At 44.9% G+C, this 14,684-nt stretch overlaps 1 protein-coding gene across 1 annotated transcript in view; it reads left to right on the top strand.

The window, feature by feature from the left end:
- Positions 1-14,684, top strand: part of LOC119458501 (ubiquitin-like modifier-activating enzyme ATG7) — a 33,203-nt gene that overhangs the window by 7,291 nt on the left and 11,228 nt on the right. Inside the window, exon 2 of the mRNA XM_037720339.2 lies at positions 5,504-5,795. Within this exon, the coding sequence (XP_037576267.1) occupies positions 5,504-5,795 (292 nt within the window). The remainder of the gene's footprint in view (positions 1-5,503; positions 5,796-14,684) is intronic.

The raw sequence follows: 14,684 nt of genomic DNA, 5'->3' as shown, positions 1-14,684 counted from the left end.
GAAATAAGCCGAGCTGTAGTGTAGTAAATTACGCTCCTGCAACACTGCAGAATCCACCTTGAGGAGAGGTCTGTTAAGCCAGAAAAGATGCAAGAACAGGCAGGTAATGATACTGCCTTGAAATTTCCACTTCAGGTCGCCGTGACATTATCGATTCTGACAGTGCCTAGTTAATTTTTTATCACTACAGATAGACTACATTGGGGTCTACAGGAGCGAAGGACTGAACTTAGCAAGTTATGAGTAGAGATGTAAAATTTACTTAAAATCTGAAGCGTGAAAAAAAAAAAGCATGAAAAAAATTTTTTTCTTAAATTTTGGAAAGGCGAAAAAAAATATCCTAACGTTTCTCTGTATACAGAAGTAAAAATAACTGCAGACGAGAGGGGCATGCAACGACATGTTTTGAAAAGTTATAGCAATATATTCACATTTCATAACAAATAACCCCTTTTTTATTCACTCAGACGTTCCTGGTACTTTCGGAATTCTTGTCTACCGACTATGAAAGCTGCGCTCTTTTACTCTATTAGGGAGGGAAAGGTGATGGTGTACATTCTACATATTTCTGGAAGTTTAGTTGCTCAGATTGCTAATGTCACGTGGTCAATTACATGTTGCGAGTTCACAATGACAAAAACTGTGGGTCAAATTTGTGGGTGCATTTAAATGTGTTGAACGATTGGGAAGGAGCAGCCATAAGTAAATTTTTCTGCAAACTGCTTCAAGCCAGTACACTATGGCAAAGTTTTCTTTCATAACTTTTTTATTCATTGTGTAACAAAAACTTTGTAAATACCAGTTGAAGAAATGAAGACTGAAATTTCCTTTCTGAATTTTTTGTCAGAACCTCACAGCCATCATGTAAATGTGGCCTTACGAATTTGAAATTATGTTCTCATATTTAGGCTGTTTTGACACCAGATCAGTTTTAACGATTGCGAGGCTAAGCTTTTCTTTATTCAAAATGCTATGTAGACTTAAGAAACCTTCTTGGGCAAGTTGGTGCGATTTGGAAAACATGATTTTAGGGCTCTAAATTTGCAGGCGCAAGTTGGAATCGGCTAGTGCAAGACAGGAGTAATTCGAGTTTGCAGGGAGAGGCCTTCATCCTGCAGTGGACATAAATACAGGCTGATGATGATGAAAGGGAGAGACAGGCAAGGGAGAAATACACCGAGGCAATGTAGGACTGTATCTCTTCCTTAATGAAAAACTGTTAGCTATTGATCGATGCGAGCACTGTCGAAATCCATGACATCTTGGCAAGCCAGTGCAGGGAACGTCAAAGTGCAACCCAGATTTCAATTGTGCTATATTATTGTGCTTTACTACTCACGGTAAAATATGGCTTTTTGCAATTTGTGAAGCATAATGTACTAATACCGCCTAATATTTGCCTTTGGTGTACCTTTAAAAGTTAAAATTGCCTGCCTGACACAAAATCTAGTGAATAAGTCAGAAGCAGCACCTCCAAATTGTTGCTATAGAATTGTGCAAGTTTACGCATGCAGATAGTCTACCACCTAGGCATATGACAGCATAGAGGTTTGCATCGAAATTGAGAGTCAAGGGGAAAAAGAGGAACTTCTGTCGAGGGCTTTACTTCTTATAATGAGACAGAAAGCCAAGCCATTCTTTTGAAGAGAACAGCTATTGGCAGAATAATGTCTCAAAGTGCAGTGAGGGGAAGGGAGGAGGTTGTGCCAACACAGTGAACATCAGGTGTAAATATGCCACAGGACTTTCTTTGACACCAACAAATGCAAGCACAGAGTAGGTACTCGAAAATGCTGCACTCAATTGCCCTGCCTCAGCTCACGAGCACTGGTTAAGGTGATGGCAAATGATGTTCTTCGTGCCGACTCACATGTCCATTGGCAGACTAGGCTAGGCCCTCTGATATGGCTTTCAAAGCCTTTTTTTTTTTTTGTTTTCATTATGAAAAAGAGCATTACCAGGACAGTTCTCGTTCCTTTTTATTCATAGAAAGTTGGATGCTGTGTCCCGCAATATGTGACATATGTCGAGATTGCATTTCTGAACCAAGGACAGAGATGCAGCACATGACCATAATCAAAAACGTTGCACAAACTGGAGGAAACAATGTGTCACCTGAATGTTGCACATGTTGCACACTTTTTCTGAGGTGGGGGAAAAAAAGATACACTTTTTTTTCCAAAATTCTCTATTTCTTTCTGAGCCCCCACATCTCTAGTTTTGAGAACTTACTATGCCACAACAACCCAAATACGAAGAACTCTATCATGTCGCACTGATGCGGCAGCACTGGGGTTTCCGTGTAAAATTCAAAAGATGGATGTTTGGACTTCATTTACATCTCTAGTAAACAACCGTTGGTGCAAAATTAATGACAGGAGTTTTGAAAAGACTATTTTGTCAGTATGAACTGATTCGTTTGTTTGTTTGTGTTTATTGTCTTGTACCCAAGGTGGAGTATTTGGTGTTTCTCTTGAGTGTCCTTTTAAAATGCTCATACAAGTATGCTTCATGATCATGCCTTATTATAACCATTACAGAAATGTTTCTACTTTAACTAGAGGTGGGTGAATATCAGCTTTTTAAAGTATGAATAGTGAGTATCAAATATCAAATCGAATATCAAATAGTCAAATGCAGATGCACATGTTTACACAAGGAATATTTATTTCAGTAAGGTTAGGTACCACACCTGTACTGACTAGTGTAAAAAATGGATTAGTTTTAAACAGTTTTAATTGTCACCAAAGAACTGCATGAATAGCCTCTCAACATCTTTAGAGCCTGGTTGCAAAGAAGCTTTCCAAAAATTAATGGCTGCTGTGTAGAATGGAGCTTTCCAAAAATGCTAAATGAATAGTTTCCGGAAAAAAAGTTGGACATTGCGGAAAAAAGGGGGAAAAAAGGTTAGAAAAGCTGCTTGATAACTTCTGTGCCATACAGAAATGTAAAAGGTCCCATTGCAAGAAAACCATCACAGGTTGTAGCTTAAATGAGAGGAATGCTACATGACTAGACTGCCAGAAACTCTGAATGTCACACTGCAAACAAACCTCCCTGGTTGTCATGTAGGCTTCCGCCGTGAAATAGATAACAGAACGAATACTTCCAGCGTCAGAAATTTTTGTGAATGTGGGCCTTGGGTCATTGCTTGCAGTTGGGACAGGTATGGCCTTAGATGGGGGGTGGTTTGTGTATCGTCGTCGGCATGCACACCTTAATGACTTGCCTTCGCCCGACATTTGCAAAAGGTGCACCACTTCTTCAACATGCCTGGCATGATGGGAAGCCCACACTGAAACTGGCGTGGGTTAGACTAGGATGCAGTGGGTGCAGGTTTGGGGGCACAGTGAAGATAAGAGTGCAGCTATTAGCTGACATCAGCTGATGAGAGCAATGCAGGTAAGCAGCATTGAAGATTTCACCTGAACGAGAAGTACCTGCTTCACTATTAGAGGAATCCACAAAACCGATATGGCTTTAGGCTGTCATAATCCCATCAGAGAATAGAGAAGTGCTCAGCTGTCACTATGCTTACTAGGACACAGTAAAAAATATTTATGTACAATCGATTTGCAATCCAGACCACACTGTACAACAGTGTGCAGTCACTGGCAAAAGGATGTTCAATTTTTCTGGGATCTATTTTGTGGGCCACACTGAAAACTCAAAGTATAGCTCACTACTTTCGTAGATCCAGATAGTGTCTCTTTGTGTTGTGACTCAGGATTGACTGGGTCTGTGTGTGTGCAGTTTAATGGCACAATGTCAAGGAGATGATGTCCTATATCAGCCTGTTGGGCGAAAAATTGCATGCAGGCTCCAAGTGAACGCTACTCTTGTACAGAAGTTATTTTCATAACAAGTCAATGTCATTTGTCTGGAAAAATTACAGTGGAACCGGTTTGATATATTTTTGATGGGACCACGAGCTAAGCACGGATTATCCAGGCGAACATAACTGGTAACGCTTGCGGCAGCACTCCTTATGAGACAACAAGGTACTCTCACACAAAACTTTAGGTGAAGTTGAATTGGAAGCCAACTAGATATTGAAAACCTGCTCAGTAAAGCTTGTTATTGCTGCCTCGCAATTAGATTCTGCTTTAAACACGTTTTGAAGTACACATAGCTGTGAATCGCACTAAATGAAAGTTGTCCATTTCCACTTGTTGCTTTGCTCAAATATTGTTACCAGCCTTTTTTTACTACTTGCACCCTCTTTTCAGATTCTGCGCAGCTTTGTATATCTGCGCAATGTGTCGAAGGTCACCAAACAGTGTTCGCGAATGTGGATGTGGGGTGACTACTTGTGCCTTCATCCACCTCCTGTTAGCTCTCGGCTTCAGAAACTGTCTTGAGATCAGTGACAATCAGAACACAGTGATAGCAATTCTTCTATGGGGCACAGCAGTTTCTATGAAGCGACCACTTTCAACAGTAACTTATGGCAGTCAGCATAGGCACCATCAACAGATGATGTGTCAGTGGTGCACTGTCACAGTTTTTGGATGTAACAACCAGAAAGAGGAGTGTAACAAACAGGAAGCTGGTACACATGATTCCGTGCACGTTTAATGGGACCAGTGCTTCAGCGTGTAAGAGATGCGAAAACATAACAGGAACGCAATGACCAGGTTCTACTGTATATCATCTACTTACTAGCTCAAAGGTGCAAGCACTGTCAAGGTCTTCATGGAGTAGGGGGACATATATTCTCCACAGCACAGTGTTTGATGCATCTAGCAGTTCATGCTATGATATAGGTGAGACAGCTGTACTGAGCACATCTTGGCCCTGCCTTAGCTCCTCTAGATGATGACACTCATTGGAATGCATCGAGGTGTTCACCCTGTGGTCGGAAGATTAGGTGATGCTGTGTGTTTTCAGGGCCTTTAAAACCAAGTGCCTGGCACGTGGGTACATAATTTCAGTCTCACAAGCTTTGTGGTCGTGGTAAACTTGGGTCGGCTACCTATTGAGCTTTTTCTGCAAGAAGGAGCTTGCAGAAATTGCCTGGGCGACTTTAATATTCAACCACAGTGTATCCTTCGCCATTTGTTGGTGCTATCAAAATAATCTAAGACAAATACATTGGAAGCTTGTTGATATGATCTTCACGGGAACCGGAAAATAAAGCGTACCATCTGAAAATCGTATCATCCATCGTATTATCCAACCAAATTGTATCACTTGGAAAAGAAAAAAAAATGTATTACGCAGAATTGTATCAGCGAGGTTCCACTTTATTGCACTACTACTCCCCGTACCATGGGATCATATCCCAGTACCAAAGTTTATTCAGAAGTACATCAGTGCCTAAAGTCAGTATAAACAGGACAACGCTGTTGACTTGTTTCTAGTTCATTTCTTAATTTCAAATGCATGCTTCATCGCATTCTACCAATTTTGTCTGACTTACTAATATTTTTTCTGTCGGTGCTGCTTTTGAAATAGCATCAAACTTGGCATTCATGGTTAATTGGGCTCCCCTGCCTTGCAGATTCATGTCCTCTGCAGGGCCTGCTGTACCTGCCCAACAGCCTGGCCGACATGAAGAAAATGGACAAGTCTGAAGTGCTGCGCACATCAGGCAAGCTCGTGTGGGCAGCCCTGCTTGATGGCCAGGCCATCAGGGACCCAAGCCTCCTGAACCGCTTCGTGGCACTCATCTACGTTGACCTGAAGAAGTTCACCTTCTGCTACTGGTTTGGCTTCCCTGTTGTGCGCCTATCCAAGGAGGTGACCCTTGCCAAGCCACCACAGTGCCTTGGTGACATCTTTGATGACAGCAGGTTTGAGAATTCACTGAATAACCTGAAAAAGATTCTGCATAAAATTGCTTCAAAGTTCACTCTGCATTACAAGAAATGGACATACAGGGCAACCGAAAAATACTGTAATGCGAAAAAACAACCATAACTCTTCAACTAACAAACAAAATGAGGCACGCTTTATATTATTCGAAAGGCCATTCAATTCTGTACAAGGACTCCAATTTTAGTTTCAAATTGTCCACCTTGTGCTTCAATACAGGCTTGAAAACTCTTCCGGAAAATCTTCAAGATCGCTGTGATGTCTTCTCGAGTGATTTCATCTCAGGCCTTCTCCACAGCACATTTGAACAATTCAATGGATTTGTACTTGAAAGAGCACACTTTTTGCTACAGGATCCCCCAAACAGCGAAGTCCATCGGATTCATATTGGAGGAATTCGACGACCAAACGTCCTTCCCCTACAATGTTCGCCTCACACCACGCAAGAGTCTTCTTCGCGCTGTGGGCAGGGACCCAGTCCTGCTGCAGCCACCAGTCAATGCTTTCTGCATTCCCAGTGGTGGGACTCCTGCGCCAATTGCACCATTTTGATACCAGTGCAAATTCCTGCGCCAAACACAGGAAATTGACCGCAATTGTGTCACGCTGCATTAGAATGGCTTTGGCACGTGTGCCCCAGCAGTGGCCGCGAACAGCGAGCGGATTCGATCTCCGAATAATTGCGTAGACGTTCACATTCTGCGCGCACCGCATGACGGTGCGCGCAAATGGACAAGTCTGAAGTGCTATGACAGTCCCATAGTTTCTCGTAATTTTTGCGCTTATAACATTGCATTTTTCGGCGCTTCCGGAAAGTGGCCGCCCGCGTCCCAGTTGTTGTCGCTGCTGTCGGAATGGCCAGGGCGGCTGCATTTATAGCGTACTAGAATATGGTTAAAGGGCCGAGTGGCACAGTGCTTCCTAGCTGAGGTGAAACAACGAAAAGTATGCTGAAAGCGCAGTGAGTAAACTAGATATTAGGGAGGTATGCGCTACTGCAGGTTCAGAGGGCAGGTGTCTCTGTCCCCAGGGCCGTTGTAATGTAGGACTATTCCAATCTGTTTTTATGCCCATATGGGCGAAGCCTGAGTCATTTTGACCGATCAGGAAAGGAAGGGCTATTGGCAGATTTAGAATGAAAAAGCCGCAGTTTCACCCGAAAGGCAAAGCATCGATTGCGATAGCAAATTAGTAGACTGCTGTACGGAGCAAGTTTAGTAGTTGTAAACATTCGCTTACTAACTAAATTAACAAGCATGGTGTCACCGCACACTACGAAACATGAACGCATCTCACTCGATGACTGTGTACACTCGCTGTCAGAACACTAGAGTGAGAAAGCACGGACTGCCGTGGTGGCTTGGCGGCTATAGTGGGTGTTGCGCTGCTAAGCACGAGGTCACGGGATCAAATCCCAGCATTGGCGGCCACATTTCAAGGGTGGTGAAATGCAAAAATGCCCGTCTCCATACAGTGGGGACGGGCGTTAAAGATTCCCAGGTGGTCAAAATTAATCCGGAGTCCCCCACTACAGCATGCCTCATAATCAGATCATGGTTTTGGCATGTAAGACCTCTGAATGTAACGAGAAAGCGCGGCAGCAGCAGCGAACAAATTGACCTTCGTGCTGCCTCTCGCTTCAATGCGAACTATGCGGCGAGAACACAGCGCGCACGAAGCTGTCAGCACTGCGTGGACATCGCGGATCGCTTTCAAGATAAGGTGTGCGCCATATGCAGCCATCGCCGAAGCAGAACGCCCCCCTCCCCCCGGCGCCTGCTTTCCTCCCTTGCGCGCACGCGATTAGGCCACCATCGTCGGTTCACCCTCGCACGCTTTCACTCGCACATACAGCATACGGCACGCGACAACGTTGTTATCGCCCTTGGACATTTTATGGAACATCTCCCCGACGACGACGGCAGAAATGTGCCTGGAGTGTTCATATAATTGTTATCGCAATAAAACAGGTGGGGATAGCTTTACGTTATACCAACCCAGGGTCAACTTCAGCTCTGGGTCTGCTGTGACATGGTGACCCAGAAATTGGTACCACGTCGATTGGATCGTATAATTTGAGAACTTTTCCCGCTGTCATCATGAGCATCGGCGTGGGAATATATAGTTCGATCGTAGTGCCACCGATGTTTTCGGCATTACAGAAAAGCATTCGCCGTGCCGCCGCTCGACCCCCTCTTCCACATTCTAGTACGCTGTAGCTACAAATTGCGTTTCTATGCACTTTGTGTTGGTTTGTTCTGTTTGTCGTCGTGGTTTCGAATTGCGTTGCCATATTCCATTATTCCACCAAAATTCGAATTGGCCTGCTCCAAACTGCTTCGGAATGAAACTTTATTGGCTCCAAATTGCTCCAAAATTAAGTTTAGTCTCCTCCAAGCTGCTCGAAAATGGAAATGTATCGGCTCCAAACAGCTCCAAAACGCAATTTTACATGCACAAAAAATTGCTCCAAAATGACTTTGGGCAGTCCCACCCCTGCATTCCCTTGAACCCAGGGAATGACAGCGCCCTCCAGGATCAGCTTCTGGTAGGTCTCGGCATTGAGTTTGACCCCTTTTGGCACAAAAACGAGCTTGGTCTTCCAAGGCCTGAAATTGCGGCCCAGACCATGATGCTCTGAGGAAAATGTTTTTTTAACACTGTGACAGTTCGTGAAGAACTCTTCGGCAACAACTCTCGGCGATTCTCTGAATTCCAAGCCGGTTTGATGTGGAAAATCGTCTCATGAATGAGCGCAATCTGGTTCAGGGCGTCACCGTGGCTGAGCTGCTTTATCCTGCTGCACTTTTCCAGCCTGGAGGCCTTCATTTGGTCCATGAGCAGGTGTTCTTTCTCTGGTCTACGCACCGTGAGCTTGAGGTCCTCTTTGACGTGCAGCTGCATGGTCGAGTCACTAACTCCATGCCCTCTGGCGAGTTACAAATTGGACGGCCAATTTCAGCTTATAGGTTCTTGCCTTTCGAGGCCTCCCACTTCGCTGCTGGTCCTTGATGTCCCCTGTCTCCTGAAACCATGTGACGCCACTGTGGACTTGAACACGCTGCAATTTGAAAATCTTCGTGATTTCTGGAATTGTCATCCTCTGCTTGTGGTGGGAAACGATTGTGTGGCGCAATTCTTCACAGACCGTTTTTCCTATAAAAAAACAGGGCACTGGGAACAGTAAAAATAGCAGTTCTACTATATCAAAAAAGCACAAGGAACACAAATTGAATAATTTCGGTGCTAAAAAATGCGAATATCAAATAAAATAAAATTCAAGGTGTGTTACAGTATTTTTCGGTCACCCTGTAGACTCTCTATTCAACAATTAGATCATTTTTTATTCTATCAAATGTATTCCTATATCATTTATATATTGTACACGTTGCAATCGCGCTTGACCTTTTCCATCTCCCTCTATGTAATGCCCTTATTTAGTACTCATATAAATAAATAAAAAACAACTTGACAAAATGCTGCATGACAAAATCATAGAGCCGTTGAAAAGCCGGTAGGTGTCTCCTGTCAGGCTGCGCACAGCTCCTTGAAATTCTGGAAAACCCTTGAAATCGAAAGTTCCATTTTCAAGGCCTTGAAAGTCCTGAAATTTCTTTTCCGTCCTTGAGAACCCTTTAATTCTTGGGGTTTTTCACGGGGTCCAACAGTGCGACTCACATTATATGGCGGTTGAGGGTGGTCCCGGCAAACTTTATTGCGTTTCGCAATGCCGGGACCGCGAAGTTCGCCTCTTCCTGCGCGAGGAAGAGGCGAGCGCGTGTCCGCCGCGCAATTTTTTTACCCCTCTGGCTTGCTTCGACATCGGGGTTAGCCAAAAGCCATAAGTTGCTGGCCACAATGAGGCTAGAGTGTCTCGACCTCCTCGGAAAAAATACAAGTTGTGCCATCATGCTTATTTGTAATGAAAAGGCAATTACATGAATCTTAACAGTTGCATTTGGTAGTATTTCACTTTTTTGGGGGGGTTTGCCTTGGGCTGGATTTATTGGCAACCCACTAAAAACAGGTACAGCCTCATAGCCTGAGCATTGTCTGTTGGCCTCATTGTGCTATGTTTATCTGTGCGTGTTCACTCCAGTGCCATCGTTGCTTTGTTTGCTTTTTCCCTCATTTCGGTTGTGGTGCGCATAGTTCAGAATCATGCCTGGGAAATGTAAATTCTAAAACGGGCTTGGCTCAGCAACGACGATTACAAACTTACATCAGACCTCCACCGCGCGAAATGCACATCCTGCAGAAAGACCTTCAACATCGCTTCTATGGGTGAATCTGCTCTCAGAAGCCATGCGAAAAGTGCAAAGCACTGTGGAATCGTGCAAATGGCAGCTGGAAACTCTATACAGAACTACCTGACACCAAGCACAAGTGAGCGGTCCCCTGGGTTGGCTCCATCATAGGTGACTCATCTAAACAGTACCTGCAAGTCACACGAGGTGGTTACCAATGCAGAAATTCTGTGGACAATGAAAGTGATTACCTCCCACTACTCGTACAGATCATCCGCACAAACCGGCGACTTGTTCAAGCGGATGTTTCTCGACAGCAACGTAGCTAAATCGTTTTCCTGCGGAGAAAAAAAAGCGCGTATGTTGCGTGCCATGGGCTCAGGCCATTTTTTTTGTCGTCCTTGCAACAAGAGGTACAGAAGTCTGACTATTACGTCGTGCTTTTTGACGAGTCAGCAAATGAATTCCTGCGAGAGAAGCAAATGGACATGCATGTGTGCTTTGCGACTTGTCACATAACGTCGCCACCAGATATTACACATCCGCTCTTATGGGGCATTCCATGGCAGAGGACATTCAGGAAATACTTTTAAGGACTTTGGAGCCTTTGCCACTCGGCAAGGTTCTTCAGATCTCGTTGGATGGGCCGAACGTTAACCTGAAGTTCTTTAGGAATATGCAAGTGCACTTGCAGGAAAACCATCTGGTCCAATGTGTTGACTTGGGGACTTGTGGCCTTCATACCATCCACAATGCCTGTAGGGCAGGGGTAGGAGCCAGCAAGTGGGGCATTGGCGTTCTGCTGTCAAGCCTGAGTGCACTCTTCCGAGACTCACCAGCACGAAGAGAAGATTTTTCAACTGTGACTAACCAGGAAACATTTCCACTGCAGTTTGTGTCTCATCGATGGGTGGAAAACACAATTGTCATTGAATGAGCTTTGCTTCTTTGGAATGACATAAATATGTTTGCAAGGAGTAAGTAGGTGAGCTTACCAAATTGTGCATTGTTTGAAAATCTGTACAGCTTTTGTCGCGATTCCTTGATGCTGGCCAAACTGAACTTCGCTTAGTGTTGCTTCCATTCTTCAGTAATTCTTGTAAGACTACCAGTCTGACAAGCCAATGATCTTTCTTGCTAGAGACCTTGAGAGTGTTGTGCGGAAGCTCCTTGTGAAATTCATTAAGGCTTCAGTGTTGTCTTCATTGACAGGGATTGGTGGTTTGCTCAAGGTAAACGTTGATAACCCTGATAACCACACTCTGCTTGAAAAAGTGGATATCGGCCCCAAATGTGAACAAGCAGTGAAAGATTCAAGGGCAAGTGCAAAGGATACATTTCAATTCAGAATGGAGTGTAAACTATTTTTGGCAGCTGTGACCAAGAAAATACTGGAACGGAGTCCCCTTAAATCATCAATGGTTTGAAACCTGGCATCTCTAGACCCCCGGCTCATGTGCTCGAAGCCGGATCAGTGCTTTGTGCGCCTAAGGAAGGTGTTGGACGTCTTGACCGTGGCAGGAAGACTGAGTGACTGCCAACGGGAATGTGTAATGGCAGAATACACTGAGCTACTGCAAGAGGTAAAGCACGAGCTTCGCCTGTTTGAGAGGAGCCTTAGTAGGTTGGATGAGTTTGTTCATGACCTCCTGAGCTTCAATCCCTCTTACAGAGAGCTGTGGAAAGCAGTCAGGCTGTTGCTTGTTTTGAGCCATGGGCAAGCAATTGTCGAACGGGGGTTCAGCGTCAACCGCCAGATCTCCGCAGAGAATCTGAAAGTTTTGTCATACATTTCACAGTGTATCATATGTGACGCAGTGGGCAGGGCAGGTGGAATTTTAAATGTTCCTATAACAAAAGAACTCAGAATAGATGTGTCCGCAGCGAGGCAGCATTACAGTGCACACTTGGAATCAGAAATGAAACGGTACCAGGAAAACTCAAAGCAGACAAAAAGGCGCACGATCATGGAAGAAGTTGAAGGGTTGCAGACTAAGAAAAAGAAGCTTGGGGCAGTTGTTGCCAATTTAACGGCCTCTGCAGATGAATATGCAGAAAAGGCTGAGAGAACTGGTGACATCACGCACATGGTGAAATCAAACAGCCTGTATCCGCGTCGTACATCTTGTTTCGTCCCTTTTCGTGCGCTAAAAAGTATAACACATGAAATCAAACAGCTTGAAAAAAAAACACAAAAGCGAAGGCTGAAAAGAACTCAGCAGCATTAAGACGCAAATAGAAAAGAAACTGAAAGACCTGCCCTGAGCTTCAGAATTTCATCTAGTCGAATGAAACTTTACGTGCACTGAATGAAATCACTTTCCTTTGTTTTGTCCAATAAAATGTAACGTGTGAACTACTGTATTAAATATTAAAATTTTTGAACGGTCCTTGAAAAGTTCTTGAATTTTTTTTCTTGGAAATCTGTACGAACCCTGCCTGTTGTTTTGGTCAAAAGGAAGGGTTGAACTATGTTTTTTCATCGATTATCGTCACCTCAACGAAGTCGCAAAGGACGTATGCCCCCTCTCACAGATAGACAACGCACCGGACTGAGATCCAGTTTTAAGATTTAGGTATAATTACTCAAAATTCGCAACTGGCAAATCGAAGTCGACACGAAAGACCGTGAAAAGACTTCCTTTATTATGCTGGATGGCGTATTCCAACTTAAGGTCATGTTAATTGGCCTTTGGTCAGCACCTGCAACATTCCAGCACGTGATCGACATGGTGTTGGCAGGCCTAAAGTGGCAGACGTGTCTCGTCTACGGGGATGACGTCTTTTCTACCAACTTCGATGATCACCTGAGCCGACTTGGAACTGTACTAGAAGCTATCAAGTCGTCCGGACTCACCCTGAAGCTGTAAAAGTGCTGCTTTTTATATAAAGAGCTCCTGTTCCTGGGCCATATCATCAGCAACTCCAGAGTCCATCTGGACCCACAGAAGACAGCTGCCATAGTGAAATTCCCGCAGCCTGTTGACAAGAAAGCAGTATGCCGATTCCTTGGCCTCTGTGCCTACTATAAGCACTTTGTCAAGGACTTCACTTGCATTGCCGAGCCACTGACTCGCATCACGAAATCGGACGTCGAGTTTAAGTGGGAAACAATGCAAGTCAAGGCATTCCAAGACCTTAAACGACACCTGCAGTCCCCAACAGTACTTGCACACTTGGACAAAGACACCGCAAGTAGTGTAGGCCTCGGCACTGTCGTAGTTCAAAGGAAAGATGGACTTGAATGGGTCATAGCTTACTCTAGCTTTGGCATCATTTTGTCTATCGCGAAATTTTGCCCTTACTTATATGGCAGGCCCTTAAAAGTCATAAGCGACCATCATGCATTGTGTTATCTATTTAAAGGACCCTTCAGCACGCCTAGCACTGTGGAGCACCTAGCACTGTGGAGCCTCCAAGAATTCAACATCACTGTGATTTACAAGTACGGACAGAAATACTCTGATGCCGACTGTCTGTTTGGCATGCACATCAACCCGTCGCCGCAGCACAACCAAGATGAGGATGCCTTCCTAGGAGCAGTAAGTGTAGACTTCACCAAGCAGCAGCAAGCGGACGTGCAGCTAAGCAGCCTTGCTGAGTACTTGGAACACAAGACCGACTTTATCCCAAGGGTAGGCGCAGACTGTCTTTTTCTTGCGAAACAATGTCCTGGTAAAGAAAAGCTTCTCCCCAGTCCGTTCCAACTACCTTCTTGTGCTATCAGCACTGTGGTCAGAGGTTCTGCATGCCTTGCATGACGCTTTACCACTGGAAACTTCGGGTTTTCCTGCACGTTCTCGAGGGGACAAGAGAAGTATTACTGGCCGGTGTCGTTCACTACGTCAAAATCTGCCGAGACTGCCAGTGAAGCAAGACACCACCAACAAGGCCAGCGAGATTGCTACAGCCTATTCAGCCTGCTTGCTGAATGTTCCAGGAGATTAGGATGGACTAATTGGGGCCCTTTCCGACATAAAATCCGGAAACAAGTGGATCTTTATGACCAGCAACTACCTTACCTGCTGCACCGAGATTAAAGCCCTGTCCGAAAGTAGCACGGCAAAATTCTTTCTGTGATATGGTGCCCCAGAAGTCTTTATCACCAACAGAGGAACGGCTTTTACAGTGGAGCATACTCAAGCCATCTGTAGTACAGCCCACGGAGAAAGAATAATTCAGGAGGCGCAACTCGGCTCCTTCCCGTAATGTCTTAATTTCACACAGGAGTGCAGCAGCCATGCTACGGCGGATGTGTGACGTATGGTAACATGACGGTTTGTCAAAGCGATATAGCAGATCCGTGCCGCGGCGAGCGTGCTCTTGTCGTTTGCTCGCGCGCGGCGGCTTGATGCCAGTGCGCCGCCCTGGCTATTATCGCAGAACGTCTGATCTTTCAAGTTCCTTAGTCTTATTGCCACATAAAAAGCGTGTGATCCTAAATAATAATCTGGAAAAAATATGTACGCTAAAACGGTCTACAGGTCTTTTATCCCTGGAGTGCAAACCGCACTAGAGAAAAGCTTTTTGGGCGGTATCCGACAACCCAGCGCTAGCGGTCAGTAGCAGACGACGCCGGGCGCCGTCAGAGACCCTGGCCAACATGGCGGCCACGTAGGA

The sequence above is a fragment of the Dermacentor silvarum genome, chromosome 7, assembly GCF_013339745.2.
Source record: "Dermacentor silvarum isolate Dsil-2018 chromosome 7, BIME_Dsil_1.4, whole genome shotgun sequence".
Taxonomy (NCBI): Eukaryota; Metazoa; Arthropoda; class Arachnida; order Ixodida; family Ixodidae; genus Dermacentor; species Dermacentor silvarum.
The sequence above is the reverse complement of the archived record's forward strand: the minus strand, read 5'-3'. Positions and strand labels throughout refer to the sequence as shown.